Source organism: Tamandua tetradactyla, chromosome 7 (assembly GCF_023851605.1).
Source record: "Tamandua tetradactyla isolate mTamTet1 chromosome 7, mTamTet1.pri, whole genome shotgun sequence".
Classification (NCBI taxonomy): Eukaryota; Metazoa; Chordata; class Mammalia; order Pilosa; family Myrmecophagidae; genus Tamandua; species Tamandua tetradactyla.
The window spans coordinates 33,357,238-33,376,972 of record NC_135333.1 but is presented as its reverse complement, the minus strand read 5'-3'; the positions used below and the strand labels follow the sequence as shown (position 1 = coordinate 33,376,972).

Genomic DNA, 19,735 nt, shown 5'->3' with positions numbered 1-19,735 from the left:
CTTTGGAGGCTGCTCTTATATAAGCTTCAGCTAGATGTTGCTGATTGCCATGGATGGCCATTCCCCAACTAACATCATTCCTGTTAACTCCAAAGAAAACCTAGGCCTTGAACTGAGATACTACAGAAGTTTCATGTACTGTTTACTTTCCTGAAACCTATAACATCTAGAGTATTCCTAGGCCAGATAAGTTCTGAAACCCAGAGGAGCCATTTCTCTAAGAATATCAACTAATTCCGTCCCCCTGTACTACTTTTTTTTTGCATGGATAGGCACCGGGAATTGAACCCAGGTTTCTGGCATGGCAGGCGAGAATTCTGCTACTGAGCCACTATTGCACCAGTCCCCCACCTCCTGTACTACATTTTGACACCCATTTTCAACATGAAAAAATAAGTATGGGCAAAGCCCAAGGACCCCTATAGATTGGGAGTAGGTTCAAAGGAGAAGGAGTTATAACCAAGAAAATAGGATTAAGAAATGCGTATGACTGCTGAATCACTTATTATAATGGTATTATTATTTTTTTATCTGTAAGTCTTTTTGAGCAGCTAGAAGGAAAAACCTAAAATTGTGGCATCATAATTTATACCAAACTTTGAAATCTGTTCTGTAACTACTTGTTAAAACATACTTTAAAAATTATTGCTTTTTTTGGTATATATATTTCACAATAAAAACCATTTTTAATAAAGAGCTAACCTATATTTTCTTTTTAGAGTTTTTACATTTTGCCTTTCTTGTTGATATTAAATCTACTTCAAGTTAATTTTTTGTATGTTATAAGGTAGGGATAATCTTACTTTTTTTTCCCCTGGTGGTCAATTGTCTCATCACCATTCATTGAATAGTCCTACTTTTCTCTACTGCACATGCCAACCCTCTTCTGTTTGTGTGTGTTCATAAGTTAGTTGTTAAACTCTCTATTCTTTTTCACTGGTTCCTGTCCATCTCTGTGCTTACACTACCTCATCTTACTCTTTGTTGGGTCATGTCCCTACTTGCCTTTTCACTCTTCAGAGCTGTCTTGGCCATTTCGCTCTTTGAATTTTCTGTGGTTTTAAAATCAAGTTGTCAAGTTCTGCATAAAAACCTGTTGGTATTTTTTTTTCACACTTATTCAGAAAATGTAAAATTACAGTGAACCATTAACCTCCTATAATACTTGCTTTGTAATATACCTGTTCCTCTATTCATCTGTCTATCCATCAATCCATTTTACTTTTTGGATGCGTTTGAAATTAAATTACAGATACCAGTGCAGTTCCTTTTATTAAAAGTATAACATATATACAGAAAAAGAAACAGATTTTAAGTGAATATCCCAAAGTGAATACACCTGTGTGTAACTACCGCTTAGTGAAGAAATAGTGAATTATCCCAAAGTGAATACACCTGTGTGTAACTACCGCTTAGTGAAGAAATAAAACATGTCCAACATCCTGAAGCCCCTGTTGTGCTTCTTTCTAATCAGTATTTTCTCTTTCCCACCCAAAGGAAACTACCATTCTGGCTTCTAACATCATGGGTTGGATTTGCTTGATTTTAAAGTTTATGTAAATGGAATTATACTGTATGTCATGGTCAGGTTCATGTGTCAACTTGGCCAAGTGATGGTACGGTACCTGTTTGTCTGGTTGGACAAGTGCTGGCCTATCTTTTCCTATAAGGACATTTCGTAGAATTAAGTCATGATCATATTGGCTACATCCACAGCTGATTCCATTTGTAATTAGCCAAGGGGAATATCTTCTTTAATGAGTGATGCTTAATCTAATCACTGGAAGCCTCTTAAGGAGGATTCAGAAGAGACAGGCTCTCTTCCTGCTTTGGCCAGCGAGCCTGTCCTGTGGAGTTGGTCCAGACCTTCCCTCGGAATCGTCAGCTTCAAAGCCTTCCCTACAGATTTTGGACTCTGTGTTCCCACAGTTACGTGAGACACTTTTATAAATTGCATATTTATGAATATTTTCTGTTTCTCTGGAGAACCCTAACTAATACATACTCTATATTTTCTATTTCTGGCTTCCTTTGTGGTATTTGTGCAATTTATTGATGTTGAGTTGTGTGTGGCTGCAGTTTATCTTAATTACTATATAATAAGTCCATTGGATGAATATATTGTAGTTTATTTGTCCATTTTACTGATGATGAATGTTTGGTTTGTTTTTAATTTCGGGCTGTTATGAATAATGCTGATGTGAAACTTTTTTTTTTTTAATATTTTTATTGACAAAACAACCTACAAACACAAACATTTTTAACATTGACATTCCATACTTGTTGTACCATCAGTGGCTCACAATATCATCACATAGTTGTATATTCATCACCATGATCATTTCTTAGAACATTTGCATCACTCCAGAAAAAGAAATAAAAAGAGAAAACTCATACATACTATAACGCTTATCCCTCTCTCATTGACCACTAGCATTTCCATCTACCCAATATATTTTAATCTTTGTTCCCCCTATTTTTTTTCTTTCTACACCCCTTACCATGTAGTGAGGGGGAGGGCAGTGAGTTTGCTTGCCATTTTGGCTGAGAGAGAGAGAACACATTTGAGCAACAAAAGAGGTTCTCTGGGAGGTGACTCTTAGGCCTAATTTTAAGTAGGCTTAACCTATCCTTTGTGGGGATAATTTTCATATGAACAACCCGAAGATTGAGGGCTCAGCCTGTTGGTTTGGTTGTCCCCACTGCTTGTGAGAATATCAAGAATTCTCTAAATGGGGAGATTGAATTTTCCCCTTCTCGCCATTCCCCCAGGGGAACTTTGCAAATACTTCTTTATTCACTGTTCAAATTACTCTGGGATTTTTCAGGGCATCACACTAACCTGGACAAACCTACAAAATCTCATGCCCTATTCAAGGTTCCATGTACTTATGGTGTTCAATTAAACTCTCCATATAAGTTAAATTAGGAGATGCCCTAGTGAAAATATAAATTTTGTACCAAATTAACATTTCTTGCTTTAGTTTCACAGAGAACTCGAAGTTTTAAAATATGATTGACCATCTATTTTCAACACCCCGCAATATTGACATTCTTTTGTTCTTCCTCATGCAAAAACATCATTAAATTTTTATATTTAGTCACTATCATTGTATATTCTAGGCATTCTTAGATTATACCATCTCAATCTTTATTGTCTATCTTTCCTTCTGGTTTCATATGTGCCCCCAGCTCTTCTCCCTCTATCATTTTCACATTCACCTTCATTCAGTGTACTTACCTTATTGTGCTACAGTCAGGTAGTATGGTACTATCCATTTCTGAGTATTTACAATCAGTCCTGTTGTACAATCTGCATCCCTTCAGCTCCAATTATTCAGTCTCTATCCTGTTTCAATCTCCTGATGATCTCTGTTCTTAACTGAAATTCTCTAAGTACTGTTATTAATGTTAGCTCATATCAGTGAGACCATACAGTTTTTGTCCTTTTGTTTCTATCTGATGTCACTCAGCATAATATCCTCAAGGTCCATCCACATTGTTACATGCTTCGTGACTTTATTCTGTCTTACAGCTGTGTAATATTCCATCGTATGTATATACTACATCTTGTTTAGCCACTCACCTGTTGATGGACATTTCAGCTTTTTCCATCTCTTGGCAGTTGTAAATAATGCTGCTATAAACATTGGATGCTGCTGTAAACATTGTGCAAATATACATTTGTGTCCTTGTCCTCATGTCTTCTGAATAGATACCTAGCAGTGATGTTGCTGTATCATATGGCAGTTCTATACTTAGCTTTCTGAGGAACCGCCAGACTGCTTTCCACAGTGGTTGTACCATTTTACATTCCCACCAACAACGAATAAGTGTGCCTCTTTCTCCACATCCTCTCCAGGACTTGTTGTTTTCTATTTTATTGATAATGGCCATTCTGGTGGGTGTGAGATTATATCACATTGTGGTTTTGATTTGCATTTCCCTAATAGCCAGGGAAGTTGAACATCTTTTCATGTGCCTTTTAGCCATTTGTATTTCCTCTTTTAAGAAGTGTCTGTTAATGTCTTTTGCCCATTTTGTAGTTGGGTTGTTTGTCTTTTTGTTGATGAGTTGTACAATCTCTTTATATATTGTGGCTACTAACCCTTATCTGATATGTCATTTCCAAATATTGTCTCCCATTGTGTAGGCTGCCTTTTTACTTTCTTGACAAAGTTCTCTGATGCACAAAAATGTTTAATTTTGAGGAGTTTCCATTTATCTATTTCTTTCTTCACTGCTCGTGCTTTGGGTGTAAGATCTAGGAAACTGTGTGGAAAGATCTTAAAAATATTTGAGAAATATTTGTTAAGTGAATGATGAAACTAGAACAAGTAAGTCACTGAGACATTGATTCCTTAGATTTAAACAGTGAGAGAAGAAAATGATTGTTGATTCAGTCATTGGACAGGAAGAAACCATTTATTTAATTCAGGGTTTAGATTATTTTTAAGAAAGACTTTCTGAGTCCTTCCCTTTATAGATAAAAAGATTTATGGAGTGGTTCAGTCAATGAGAACTACTGTAGTTTTAGCTAGTTAAGTTGAAGAACTCTTTATAAATTTGGAATTTTATATACAAGCTGAGTGTTTAAAGTCGCTGTTCTGGTTGAATTAAACTGAAATGGGTAGGGTAAGCTAGTGCCCCAGAGCCCCACTTATCTGGCATCTTACGGGCAGCTCTTGAAGGAGCATAAGTTGAAAACTTCTCGTCTAGACCATCTCCTTTAGGTTGCCTTGTCTCTCAGCTAACCTCTTAACTTGCTAAAATAGTTCCGTAATTGTGATCACACTTTTAAGGGAATATGGACTGAAATGATGATATGTACAACATAACTATCTTTTCACAGGTGAAAAGAAACCAAGGGAAATGAAATTGTGTTCAAAATGAGAAAGGAAAGCAATGATAAAAGATCAGTATCTATCTGAATGGTATTGAAGGGTAAAAGGACTGAATAAGGAAATAATCTATAAGAAATTTCTTGACTGCAGAAAATACCTTACATGGTGGATTGTATGCCAGTGACAGGACACACTAATTGCTTAGCAAAAATCAGTAAAGTAAATAAGTCAGTTTCTATTTTATTACAGGGGGTAAATTGTTAAGAAAACTAGAAACTTGCAGAATACCTTTTTTCGTAGTGAACTGTTTTGCTTGTTTTCTTTTTTATTCCATCCAGAAGGCATCAGCTGAGTATCTGGCCAGAGGTATTGTTGTTAGTGACTAGATGCAGGGCTTAACCTGGACATAACTGGATCATCTATTTGAATATCTTAATGGTGTTTTGCCTTGCCAAAAGGGGAAAGAAGCTGAGCTGATTGTACTGGTAAAATCATTTTTACATTTTACATTTTACATGAGGTCGTCTTTAGTCATTTGCAGGAGTAAAAGTGGAAAATTCTGAGAAGGTTGTGAAATTATGTTACAGAACAAAATTGGGGGGTTTCTCTGCCTGATGTGCTCAAATTAGGGTTTCAAAGGGAGAGTCTGTTGCTAAGGGTGAAGCAGGAAATAGGGTGGACTTTCAGCCTAAAAATTCTGTCTCTCCTACTCTAAGGAGTTCAGGGTTTTTTAAAGGATTCAAACAAGGAAAGGTGGAGTGGTTACCATTACAATAGCAAGAACAAGGGCTGGGCCTATTTCTGGGAGTTTCATTAAATTTAGGTATTAATTTTTGGCTGTTCTACAATATTCTAGAAAGTAAAAAAAAAACATCTGTTTGATTCAATAGTCATAATTGTTTGCTAATTTCAAGTTCTCATTTATAATTAGAAAGTATGGAATTCAGAAAGACAATAAATTCTGGAGCTAGAGGAGATGCTTTTTTTATAGGCAGATATACTGTGGGTTAAGAGAGTCGAGGGAAAAATTTACTTCTCAAATCTGTTTCATTTATAAGAATATATTGTATAGAAATTCAGTGGGTTGGCAAGGATCCTTATTGAGGCAGTAGGTAGTCAAAGTCTTGACATCTTTGTTTCCCAAACAGAACAAATTGGAGCCCTAAAGAGGAGGAGGTGACTTTGGTTAACCTAAGTCTTAGGAAAAATAAGAATTATTTATTATTTAATTAGAAAAAGTTGGTAAAGAAGTTAAAAGGTATACATTTTTTTTCAAAATGAACTCTACCCTTATATTTTATTAAAGGGGCAAGCATCATGAATTAATCCAGTGTTTCCTTGGATTACAAAAGTAATATGATTCAATATGAAAATAAGAAACTGTGTACAAATCTCTAACAATAATAATTAATAATACACAATGCATGGCATTACAGGAGTTAATACACATGCCATGTAATATACATTGCATGGCATTATTAGAGCAACAAACTTAATCAAAACAAATTTTTTTTTTTTTTTTGCACGGGCAGGCACCGGGAATCAAACCCAGGTCCTCTGGCATGGCAGGCGAGCACTCTGCCTGCTGAGCCACTGTGGCCCACCCCAAAAATATTTTAATACCTTTAAAATCCAAATTTTTCTTTAAAATCATTCATAAAAAAGATTTTCACACCAGAATTAACACCTCAATTAGTCAAGCCATCTGGAAGCTAAATTATAGCTATTTAATTTGTAGAGAGACATCTTTCTACCAGTCATTTTCTTCTAATGTCTCTGTTCCATTATTGCCTCTCTTGCTTCTCTGCATGCCCCATTCCGTCATTTCTTCAGATTTTGAAAACAGAATTTGTTGAACGCCAGTAATTTGTTGTTATAATGTTGTATAAACTATAACATTTTGTTGGTGACCATCTTCAATTATTAAACTAGTTGGTTACTGGTTAGTGAATGTCTCCTCTGTAAACTTATCTTTGGCTGTGACCATTCTACCACTTCCTTTCTCTCCTTTCATAGCCTCCTTGAATTTCTGATGGTATAATTTCATAGGTTATATATCACTGTCAAAGTTTAAGGTAGACTTGACAAAGAGAATATCCTCTCCAGTGATTGTCTTCTGTTTCTCTTGATGGCATCTTTCACTTGATTCATATGTTTTGTAGCTGATTAACCAACCACTTGGAAAGTGTTAAGGAACACATTCTTTGGCATCTTTTGCAATTTTTCCTCCTTGGGATATGGCATTTTTTCATTATCTTTACTGTATTTGCAATTGGAAAATATATGTCTTGTTCTCTGAAACTTTCTCTTGAACCATTTGTTTCTTCATGATCATTCATGCTGTCTTCAGTATTATCATAAGCTTCCTCCAATATAGTCTACGAAAATTCCTAGTTGAGAAGCATCTGTTATTGAACTGATTTCATGATCATGAAATACAGTCAGAACATGTTGTCATTGGTGCTTAGGAACCCCTCTCTAAACAGATGTCTGGTGTTTGCTAAATTTCAACTTCCTTTGCAGCCCTGGTTGGTTTCTGTCTCCAATCAGCTGTTAGATTGGACAGAAGATGCTGGTGTATTTTAAAAAGTATTACTCTTCTGTCGTTTTCTAGACTGAGCACTGAATTCCAGATGATAAAATTGACCTCTAGCTTGATCTTGGAGAAGCTGGAAAAGCCTTCTCTCTAATAATCTATCCCCAATCCCCATTGTTTCCAGCTCAAAGGAATTCTGGCACACATACGAAAGTACTGTGATGGAGAATTTGTTTCATTCTTGCCTCCTCTTCCTATAATGGCACAGAGTTCTTTGACAGTCTTTTACTTGCGTATCTACTCCTTCTTCCTACTAATATGATAGCAATTTTAAATGTGAATGTGTTTCAAAACTGGCTGAGGATGCTTCAGGCTGATTTTCTGGAGCTCCTGGGAAATAACATATGCTTCTATTTCTCATTGCAAATATATTGCGTGTCAGTTTTCTCATAGACTTTTGTGGGCAAGCCTTGGAATTTTGCCATAATTCATGATGGCTTCTATGGGAAAATACATTCCCGGTTCCGAAAGATCAAATTACAAATGAACTTTTGAAATACAGTCTGTTTGTAAGTGAGGTACTTGCTTATATTCTAAGAGATATAATGCTTTGAAGTTTGGGAATTGCAGATTTCAGACATGGTGGGTAGTAATTACATGAAGTGCATTACTAAGAAGGCATTCCAGATTAAAGTTAAATGAATTAATGAATGACAGTTTCATAAAGTTTCTAAGAGGAAGCTTGCATTGTGGGGATTATATCCTTGACTTTATTTTGTACTTTGAAATTTGAAAATTTATTTTCAAATAGTCATTTGTACCTTCCTACGATTCTTCTACTTTTCACTACTGTGACTACTATGGAAATTAGGATTCAGCAAATATTTACCAGAGGCAATCAATAGTAAATTCTTTTTTTTTTTTTTTCTGTTTTAGGTCCTACGAACTAAATTTGAAACTAGTGTACTGTTAATGAGAGATGATTTGGGGGAGGAGGAGATCATAGATAGATACTGAATACCATGCAGAAGTTTTGAAAGTGGTGAAATATACCTTTCCTTTTCCTGCCTAGGCCTCCTTCCCAGGCATCTCCAAGGTAGCTATCCTGCACTTCTTTTTTTCTAGTGTAAAAATTCTTACTTGGGTATTAAAGTTGATGAGAACTTTGTATGAGTTGAATTTGTGCATTTTAGAAGGGGGTCTTACTGAGAAAATGCCTTTCCCAACCCACTGACTGAATAAATAAAGACTTGGAGCATCACACAAAAAAGGTTGCTTATATCTACACCTGTAGGAACTCTTATCTCTATACTGCGGATTGATCATGATCCAATAAATGTGAATGTACTTAAGGTCAATGGGACAAAATATTTGAAATTAGCTCTGTAAATCTGAGACTGGTCTTATACTATTCACTGCCCCCTTGATAGTAAGTAGATTGGTGAAGTATATTTTACCATTCAGGTCCTTTCTTTGGGGTGGGGCATAATGACAAACATACCCAAGAAAGCATGAATCATATCACAGTTTATAGAATACCCATAAAGCAAAGAATTGTATAACTGCCATCCAGCTCAAGAATCACTCACTGCCAGTCCTTAGACAGCCTTCCATTTGCTCTCCCTGATCAAATCATCTTCTCAGGAATAATCACTATTCTTTGACTTTTTGAAATCAAATCATTTCAGTGTAGTTTTACCAATTATCTACATTCATTCCTAAAAATATATAATTTAGTTGGAGTTTATATAACTAGAATGATTCTGTATTTTTTGTCTTCTTTTGCTCAATGGTATGTGATATTCTTATTGTATATACCTTTAGTTCATCTGTTTTCATTGCTGTATAGAGGATGGTTCCATGGATAAGTTATTCTGTAATTTTAAAAAATCCATTTTGTTGATGCGTATTTGGGTTGTATCCAGGTTTGGGGCATTTCAGTGTTGCCATAAATATTCCTCAAGTTTCTTGGTGCATGTGTATATGAGTATATACCTAGGAATAGATGTGTTGGGTCATAGGATATGTATATCTTCAACTTTCATAAAATTATTAAGTAATGCTAAGCTGTTTTCCAAAGTGGTTGTACCTGTTTATACTTCCTCCAACAGTGTATGAAAGTTCCCACTGCTCCATATCCTTTCCAACACATGGAACTGTTCAGACTTTTTAAAATGTCCCCCACTCTGCTCGTTATATAAATGTGTTTTATCTTCTTGATTTCATTTTACTGTTCTTATTATTTATTGACCATTTGGCTTTCTTCTTTAGTGAAATGCCTAATCATGCCTTTTGCCTACTTTGCTGTTATAATGTTACTTTTTTTGGTTGAATAATAGGTGTTCTTTATACATTCTGAATACTACTTTATGGTTGCTTAAACATGTTGCAGGTATGTTTTTCCACTCTGTTTTTTTTTCCCCTCGTTCTCTTTATGGTATTTTTTGATTAATAATTTCTAAATTTAATTTTATTGGCTTATGAATCTTAAAATAATATGCTGTTGTGAGGTATAGGTTTTTTGTTTTTGTTTTTTGTTTTTTTTTTCTTTCTATTATTGTTTTAATTCTTATTCTGTTGTCTTTTTATTTCTTTTTCTAAATCGATGCAAATGTGCTAAGAAATGATGAATATGCAACTATGTGATGTTATTAAGAATTACTGATTGTACATGTAGATTGGAATGATTTCTAATTGTTTTGTTAATTCTTTTTTTAATTAATAAAAAACAAAACAAAAAAAACAAAACAAAACAAAAAAATAATATGCTGTGTGTCTTACATTTCTGAAACTTTTTTGTGTGCTAGGTAAGGTAGGATCCAATTTTATTTTTTTGTCCAAATAGATTCCCATATATTTAAAAGAATCTTTCCCCACTGATCAGCAGAGCTACGTCTTTCAAATATCAAGGGCTTATCTACATGTGGGTGTGTTTCTGAGTTCATTCTTCAGTTCCATTTGTCTATTTGTCTATGCCTGTACCAGTGTCTCACAGTCTTAATTACAATAACTATAATAAGCCCTGTTATATGTGAGAAATAAGTCCACCCACCCTGTTCTTTTTTTAAGAATGTTTATGTTGCCTATTTTTGGTCCTTTGCATTTCCATTTGAATTTTTAAATCACTATAGAGTTTTGGTTGGGATTTAATATGCTATTACCGTATTAAATTTATAAACCAGTATGGAGAAAATAGATCTCTTTAGAATATTGTGCTATAAACATGGTTTGTCTGTCCATTTATTTAGATCTTTTTGCAGTGAGGTTTTATACTTTTCTAGGCTGTGGTCTTAAACATTTTAAACCAGATAAGATTCTGGTTGTCAGGGAACCTTATAGTTAGTTTTGTTTTTAGAGACCTCATGTATTTTAATGTCTTACAAATGTTATCTTTTCCAAAATTTTCATTTTCTAACTTTGCTAGGCTGATGCCCAATATTTTTCTGAAAGAAGCAATAGATACAGTTTTTATCTCTTATTTGGGATCCTGGTTGGGATGGGAAGAATTATGAAAATAGATGTCAGCAGAAGAGGATAGAATGAAAAGAACATACTTGTTCACCGTTCATTCTCCTCCTCTGTGTAAGACGTAAGAAGTACTCATTTGTTTTCCATATGTGCAGTCTGTGAAAGTACAGGCAGATAATGCATTTTTTTTTTCCTGTAAGGGAACGCACTATATTCTTTCATGCTTAGTGTTGAACAGGAGGTACTAATTGCTGGGAGAAGTAAAATTTTGAGTGGGCAATACAATGTTTTCTTGGGAAAAGGAATGAGAGTTGTTACTTATGTTCCTCAGGAAGCCTGTTTGTCAAGAATTTTCTAGATTAGGTGTTCCAACCAATGTGAAAATGCCTGTCTTAAGTATGTAAAAATAACTCTTTTTATAATGTGACTTAGAGGATTTCATAGTTTACTTCATCTCAGTAGAGTAATCAATTTCCCATTCACACTTATTCATCAAAAATTGAGCTAAGTTTCTGGAGAACAAACATATCAGACTTGAACATATCACAATTGAAATGTGATATATTATTGTTGCTATTACCGTATGCTTGTATCTCTTGTGGGGCTGGACTTTTAACTGCTGAATCCCAGCTCCAAGAAAACTCCCAGTGATCCTATCTTCCAGAGAGAATCGTTGTTAGTGTATGGTGTATTTTCTTGGCAATATTTTCACAAATGTATGTATTTAAAGTAACAAGATAATATTATAGGCCCGATTTTGTTTCCTGCATTTCTCATTTAGCATTGTAGTTATAGATTTTTCCCATGTCTTTGAAACATTTTCATAAGTAGCATTTTTAATGTGTATGTAACAGTTCATTTGTGCCATCAATTATTTAAATTCCCCTGGCTGGACATTTGAATCCCTTTCAGTTTTTTATCCTTATTCTAATACTTTTATGAACATTTAAAAATCTTTTTCTGCATTTTTGGATTATTTCCTTAGGAAAGGAAATATTGGCTTAAAGGATTTGACCTTTTTAACATTGAAAAATTTATTCAGTGACTATTCAGCACCAGTTCTGTGCTAAGTATTGGAGAGACAGTGATGAACAAGACAGGTAAGATTCTGGTTGTCAGGGAACCTTATAGTTAGTGAAAGAGAAGCATTAAACAAATAGTTATTCAAGCCAATTCAGTAGTGAGTGCTTTGGAAAAAGAAATCTCAACATGTTATAACAACAACAGATCTAATAGAGAGGGTGCTAATTGAGGTGGCTGAATTAATCGGGAAAGACCTCTGAGGAAGTGACATTTAAGCTCAGCGTTAAGGCTAAAGCCTAAGGAGTAGTTGGCCAAAGGAAGGAAAGAGGGAAGAGTGCATGTGAAGGCTTGGGGGAAGGAACAAAGGTTAAGATTAGTGGGAAAAACCCAGCACAGAAGAGCTTAAAGAATAGTAGAATGTCAGTGGAGGGGGTGAAATTGTTATGAAATAAATAGGTAGGTGGAGGCTAGATCACCAGGCCCTTGTAGGCCTTGTTAAGCATTATAACTAAGTGAATTGCTTCTTCCTTACATTTGTTTAGCTCATTGTTTGTATGCGCCTTTAGAACTTCATTTTGTCTTTTTAAAAGTTCTTCAATTGTTGATTACAGATTTTCTGCTCTACTTCAGTATAAGGTTCTGGAGGGCAGGTACATTGTCTGATTCATCTTTGTCTCTTTTTGCCCCCATTGGTATTACTCTGCATAATAACAATATTTTATACATACCAATGAATGAGTTGGCTGTTCACATTTATGGTCATGATAGCCCTTAACACTTATTCTACCTTGGAAAGCTAGCTGAAAATGTAGCTTTTATCTTTCCTGAGGCCAAGGAATAGCATACCTATAGAAATATGTGCTTGTTCCAGGTTTGTAGGTCTTGACTCAGTTCTTTGTCAGTAGAAGATTGGGGTCACAGGAAATGGAGGCTGCCCAGGGCCTGTAGTGATTTGCTTGGGTGCTGGGTTATCTTTTGAGTAGCTTTCATTTGCCCTAAAACTGGGCATCTGGGGGAGCCTGTGAAATTTTGAGATGATTATTAGATTTTTGTAGATTTTGTAGAACTGAACCTCAGTAAAATCATGAATATACTTATGAGAACCCAAATCAGAAATGGACACATTGCCTTGTTCTGAATCCCACAGAAATTGTAGAAAGGCGTTTATTAGTTCTGTGTATAACTGTCTATATAGTACCTTCATACAAATTAATATCAATTTTTAGTGAGGTTCAAAGTTTTGTTTTTTCCTTTCTTTTTTTTTTTCTCATGGGCAGGCATCAGGAATCGAACTCGAGTCTCTGACATGGCAGGCAAGAACTCTGCCTGCTGAGCCACCGAGGTTCACAGTTTTAGATTGTCAAAGAAGTGAGTATTTTCTAGGTTAGCTAGGGTCTCTGTTTCTCTGGTTTCTTTTATTAATTCCCCAGGAAAATGAAATGAATTTTCTTTTCATTAATACTTAATATTCCTGAGAATGTTATTGTGGATGTCCTTATTTATGTTAACCCTGTCTCTCAGTGTTGTAGATATTTTAGTCTTCCTTGTGTCGTTTTTGAAATAATAACATCTTTCATGTATTGTAATGAATATTTTAACAGGACCTGTCCTTTCTAGGAAGGTAGTGATTCTTTTGTTGTTATAAACTTTCCCATACTCTATGAATTTTCTGTGGTAAGTTGGGCTTTTCATTCTGTTTGGCATACATTTATTTTACCACTGTTCTAGATCTGGGAATGCAGAGACATTAAACTGTGTAACAAAGAGCAAGAGTAGAGACAGGCACAGGTGTGCTGGGGGAGCCTAAATGGCAGGTATTTAGCATATCTGTGGAGGGTATGAAGAGTGACAGGATCACAGGAAAGGCTTTCTGGGGAAGACAGTGTCTAAACTCAGTTTTGAAGGATAAGTCAGAGTCAATTGGTCATAAGGATGGTTTTGATTTTTATCAAAGGATGTGACAGGATGCACAGTTAAGAAGTGTTTTGGTTTGCTAATGCAGCAGGAATGCAGTATACCAGAAATGAATTGGATTTTACAAAGGGGATTTATTAGTAAATGCACAGTTCTAAGGCCATGAATATGTCCAAATTAAGGCACCCAGAAAAAGATATCTTGACTTTGAAGAAAGGCTGTTGGCATCTGGGACACCTCTCTCAGCTGGGAAGGCACGTGGCTGGCATCTGCTGGTCAGAACTAGATATGGGTTAGTATTTAGGTGATAGTTAAAAGATGAGATTGCCCTGGAAGAGTTTGAGTGCCCCTGAGAAGGGCAAAGAAAAAGGAGCCACTGAGAATTCTGAACGGAATGGTCAGAGAGATAGAAAAGAGCAGTTTAGAAAATCTAGGAAGTAGTCAGGTTGAAGATTATGACAACTACAATAAGTCTAGTAGAAAGGCCAGCTAGGATAAAACTTGTCTGGTTGCTCTTGATTATGAACATTAAATGCCTTTGGAGTATTTGTGGGTGGGTGGGAGTAGAACTGAAGCTATCATAGGAATTCAAACTTTCAAAACTAAGGCTGTGTTGGTACTCTTTAAAAAAAGTGCAAAATCTCAACAGTAGACAAAGGTTATGTTGCTTGTTGTTACCTTTTTTGTTTTTTGGTAAAGATTACTTTTTTAGATTTGTTGTAAAACTGTTTTTCTTTTCTTTAGCTCTTTTTGTCCTAAAATGTAAATGAGATGGTAGAAATAAGATTGTGCTGAAAAAGTTAAAGCAGTTGAAATGTAATATATTATTGTAGCTATTACCATATGCCTGTATCTGTTGAGGGGCTGGAATACTGACTCGTGGATTTTTAAACACTGTTCTACAGTAAAGAGAGGAGTTTTAGCAAGAGGGAAATAGCCCTTTGCCCTTCCTCTAGTCTTCTGTGCAGGAATCTTAAAATTTGTATTATTTCCCTGTTAGACCAGAAATGTGAGAACTTGTTTCATTTGTAAAAACACAGCAAATTGTACAGCCCACATAGAAACAAAGGAATGATTCAACTTTTTAGGGATGCTTTTCTGTTGCTAACTTCTGCCAGACTATCCTGTTGACTGAAAATTTAAGTTTACCCATTTTTCGTAAGACTGCTTGTCAGCTTGGTGACCAGAAAGAGCCTGTGAGAATGCTATTGGATACAGTCATGTCTTCCCAGAGCAGCATTTAGCACACACTGGCTGCCACTCTGTTTGGCTGTTGAGTCATTCCCACAGTTCTATATAGAGCTTTTTTCTTGCTTTCCTCTTAAACATCATGTTCTTGGAGTAAGAAAGAAAGGAAAATTTTCTTCCCTCTAAGATTCTACAGAATCTTCCCCACCCCATACCTGCATTGCTTTCTCTTTTCTAATAACAGAATATTGCCCTCAATCATTCTGAGACCGTTTTCTCTTTTAAGGTCTCTTAATGCTTTCATTTATCATTTGTTTGAATATGTAAGCAGTAAGGCATTTGCTGGACTGAGTTTGCAGCAGTAGGCTTTCAGGATACAGGCTGCTTCTTGCCTGCCATGCCGGAGAGTCCAGATTCAATTCCCGGTACCTGCCCATGCAAAAAAAAAATATATATATATATAGGCTGCTACATAATCAGAAAGATTGAGAAATTTTAGTCAGACATACCATGCATGGATTCAGTTACTTAAAAGTCAGTCAAATATGCAAAAAGACATCTTAATATCATTATTATGAGTGTATTATGATAAATTACTGTGAAGAAAATGAATGAGCTTTCGATTCTAGATAAATGAAAAATTGCTATAATTTGAAAGGACTTAAGTTGTTTTTGTTTTTGTTTTGTTTTTGCAGTGGAAGATAAAATGCCCATGTTCATTCTTATTTAGAAGATCCTGTTCTGTATTCGTGGAAAAAGAATTGAAATCCCTTTATCAGGAAAGGAAAATTCTTATCAATTGGCATAGTCTTCCTCTGTGTTACATACATCCAGCATGATCATAAAGCATTTTAGAAAAGTCAAATAATAGTGATAAACTGACTATTCATGGATCACATGTTAAACATAGGCTTAAATAAGAGGCTGCTTTAGGGGACTGGCAGATCTGAAAGATAGATTACAGCTCTAGAATGTATTCAGATGACCTTTCGAAATAGATATTTTAATTGGAGAGGGGGTGGAGAAATAGTTATCTTCTGTTGTTAAATATTCAATTTCCTTTGCCAATTATCTTTAAATATCACAAGTGAAAAAGCTATTGAAGCTTTTTTCAGAAAACTTAGCATACATATTTACTTGTGTACATACAAGTAAATATATATATTTACATATGTGTGTATCCATCCCCACCTCTCATTAATGAGTCAGTTATCAGGCTGTTTCTTTCATGAGTTGCTTGGAGAGTGTTTAATTTAATTATGCTGCATTGCCTTGTACATTGGCATTGGCAGCAGAGTCCCTTATAGTAAAGTTTTGAACAAAACCTCTTCTTTTCAAAAAAGAAATAGAAAAAAGCAGTTGATCTGTTCACTGAAAGTCTCTTGCTTTAGGTCTCTCCCCTCCTCCTAGAGAGGAAAAGCAAGGGGAGGAGCTCACTCTGTTCTAACCACACTTCATCTGTCTTGACTTGAGCACTTTTTGGATTCCTGTCCACAGTAATTCAGCTCTGTGCCATCTCAACTTGCCTGAAAGGTGGATAAATTGGTAACGGCACTGAGGAGGGGAGTGAGTTCTCACAGGTTGATTTGAACATAAGGCATATGAGATTAAAATTATGAAGGATTTTGGTAGCTTCTGAAGACATCTTTTTTCTGTGACTGAATTTCTTCATTACGTTTGTGTCTGTTGTTTCTGAGAACAATTTGTCATGACTCTGCTGGAACCTGAGATGTTAATGATGGCTATACAGTCAGGTAATTCCCGTATTTCCTACAAATCCTATTTGCTCGAGGCTTTTAAAAAAAGTTGGGCATATGTGTGCTAGGATTGGACAGTGATGGGGAAGAAGATAGATAGGGATTAAACATAAAATTTTTTCTTTAGTTTTTTCCCTTTTGTGTATAACCTTTATGTAGCATCTTTTGGTTTGTGGAAATGTACTTGATAACATATAGGACTAGTACCCTAAACTTTAGAGAATGAGAAGTTTGAGCAAGGAGGTAATAAACAGAAAGAATACAGGATTTTTGAAATTCTATCTCTAAAAACAGTTTTCTTAATTCAGAATGTCTTTTAAAGCATCTTTTATGCCTATTATATATTTTTAATGGATTCTTTTACTTCTAGTGTTTTAAACTTATAAATCAGATATCTAAAAATAGAGAATGTTCTTTTGTTATTTTTAGACTTCTGCTAAAATGTAATCTGTAGTGTTTCTTGTTCCAGAGCATATCTGAAGATTCAGACAAGTGGTATTTGGGGACCCCTTCCCATCTACTCGTTTTCACTAAAAGGAGAGTAAGATTCCTTGATTCTGAAAGATACTGTCTCTGGCAGCATTGGTCTCACTGTTCTTCTTGGGGAGCTCTTAGATAGTATGTTGAAAGACACAGATATCCTCAGTTGAAGGCAGGCTCAGATGGTATCAGGTTAACCCTTATGGACAGGGAAGGGTCAAGGAGGAAAGATACCACTACCACTCTGCTCTTTCTGGTTTTACAAATATACCTATAATGAGGCATTTATTAGTTGAATTTTTCTGTTCATATATCCTTTGTGTTCCAAGTTTCCTTTTCTTTTCCTCCCAGAGATTGTTGAGCTTTATGTTCTAAACAAGATTGTGTTTTGTCTTTTTGTTTTTTGATATGGTATGAGGTGGGATGGTGGGGTGCAGTGCATGGTCTAGGAATCAAACCGGGGTCTCCCACCAATATAGTGTTCTTATCTAAGAGTTTCCCATATATCTTTGGATAAAGTAGCTCCCAGTTAAATTAACTGAAATCTTTTTTTTCCTGTCTGTGTTCTAGTTCTTTACTGTATGTGGACAAATGCTTATTTTTTCTTGAGGGGTACACTTTGGCATTTGAATCTTACTCCCTTTTTTGATCACCTTGTTACTTATAGTAACATCTAGTTCAGTAATAAAAGTTAAAATGTTGTTTGTTCCCCCCTAAGGGGGTGGGAGTGGGGGCAGTGTCTTGTGTTCCCAGCTCTTTAAAGGGAAAGGGATTCATTTAATTTTTTTCTAGTCTTGCTTGGAAGCCCTTTTTGCTATGACATATGTTGTTGGGCAGGGCTAGTTACCCATCTGTTGGGCAAGCTACTTCATAAAACTTTTAAAAGATACTAGTACATAAGACAAATATAGATGAGCTTGAACAGGGGTGTTGGATATGGGATATGAATGAATTGCTTGCACAGAATAGCACATATGTGGATTTCTTTTTTTCTTTTACTTATTTACATAAAATAAAAGAAATTGGGTGTAGGAAGGGTTAATAGCAAACTGATTCCTCCAGTGTCTGTTATTTCTAAATATTAAAAACTTTTATAATAATGTGTCGTTTATAAAATTGTTACTAGAGAAGTTTAGTTACTTTAAAATTACTGTGTCGTTACTGTGGTCTATAGCCATAATTTGACAGCTATATAGTAATATAATGCAATCGTATATGAAAGGAAATGAAAAAGCATGTTATGAAACCCTCAGTAAACCAAAAACCAGTCAATCTTTCTGAGAAGTCCAGACATCTAGACTTTATCTATAGGAGCCATAGATTTTCTAGCAATAAAATATTTGAGCCTTCCTGTGATACTACCCATGAATATAAACTTGAGAGGTGAAACTATCACTTAGAATTTAAAGTAACTAAACTTCTCTAGACAAAATTCAGGATGCAGTCTTTATCCTAAATTGGACTTTGGGATACTAAATACTATAGCAGAGTACCAGAGACAGTATGTATTTATTATTTAACAGTTTTCATTTAGTGTTTGAAGATCATAGTGATGTAAACTTGTACATGAAGACCTTTGTCCTCCTAACTGAGGTCCAGTTCAGATACTGCCGTTCTGTGAAGTCTCTCTAGGTAGAATCAACCCTTCTTCTTTTCTATTCCTCTAAGCATCACCTTTACTCTGTACATTATCGTTTTGATTAGATTATTGGTTTCTCATGGGCAATATATTCATCTGTATATTGGCTCCTGACATTGTACTTGGCACATGGTAGACATTCAGTATTTTTTGAACAAATGAAGAAATTTAATTTGGCCTTCTTCTACAAATACACAGGCTTTGGAATCAAGGTTTTATTGAAGCATTTTGGGAACACTTCACATTAAGAAACAAATCTTCTAATTACCATCCTCTGTTTTAGCTAGTCCTTGTCCAAAGCAGGTTCAGTTGAAAGCATGATTTTCAAAGCTGAAATTCTTCCAAATCCCAGGCTGTGCCGTAGTCCTGTCTGTTTGCCTGAATGGTGTATTGCTAAATCTAAGTGTTCTGATCAAGCTATTATTAGAGAATTAAAGCTGCAGTCCCTATTATAGAAACCAATTTGGATCATTATGATTAGAAAATGAATAATCTAAGATGGGCATTATGGGATTTCTGAAGCTGAGACTAAAGAAAACATATGTCCACAGCATTGACTCTATTGTAGAACTGAAGAATGCTAGCTCTTTATAGCTAATATGTTTCAGTATGTAAGGCTTTGACCAGTCAGGACTGTCCCTGCTTCCAGCCATTGTAACTCTACATACAACAGTGGGGCTGAGTTCACCTCTAAGGAAAGGATTGAGGCAGTTCACTAGGTATCTTTTGGTTTTATGACATGCACCTGATCTTGATGAGGTACTGTTTGTTTGCTTTCTCTGTGTTGTGTGTGTGTGTGCACGCATATGCTTACAACAGACATACCTGTCTATGTATAGGTGTCTCTGAAAGGACCATAAGAAGCAGGGGCTGCCTCTGAGAATGG

At 35.5% G+C, this 19,735-nt stretch overlaps 1 protein-coding gene and 1 pseudogene across 14 annotated transcripts in view; one reads left to right on the top strand and one right to left on the bottom strand.

The window, feature by feature from the left end:
- The window catches only part of MRTFA (myocardin related transcription factor A), a 347,988-nt gene that overhangs the window by 157,226 nt on the left and 171,027 nt on the right, over positions 1 to 19,735 (top strand). Inside the window, exon 1 of one of the 14 annotated variants that reach the window (XM_077168935.1) lies at positions 10,025 to 13,239. The exons of 12 other annotated variants lie outside the window; for them this stretch is intronic. In XM_077168935.1, the coding sequence (XP_077025050.1) occupies position 13,239 (1 nt within the window). In that variant the 5' untranslated portion in view covers positions 10,025 to 13,238. One more of the 14 variants, XM_077168933.1, reaches the window with a different exon arrangement.
- Positions 6,595 to 7,256, bottom strand: LOC143689541 (nuclear transcription factor Y subunit beta pseudogene; annotated as a pseudogene).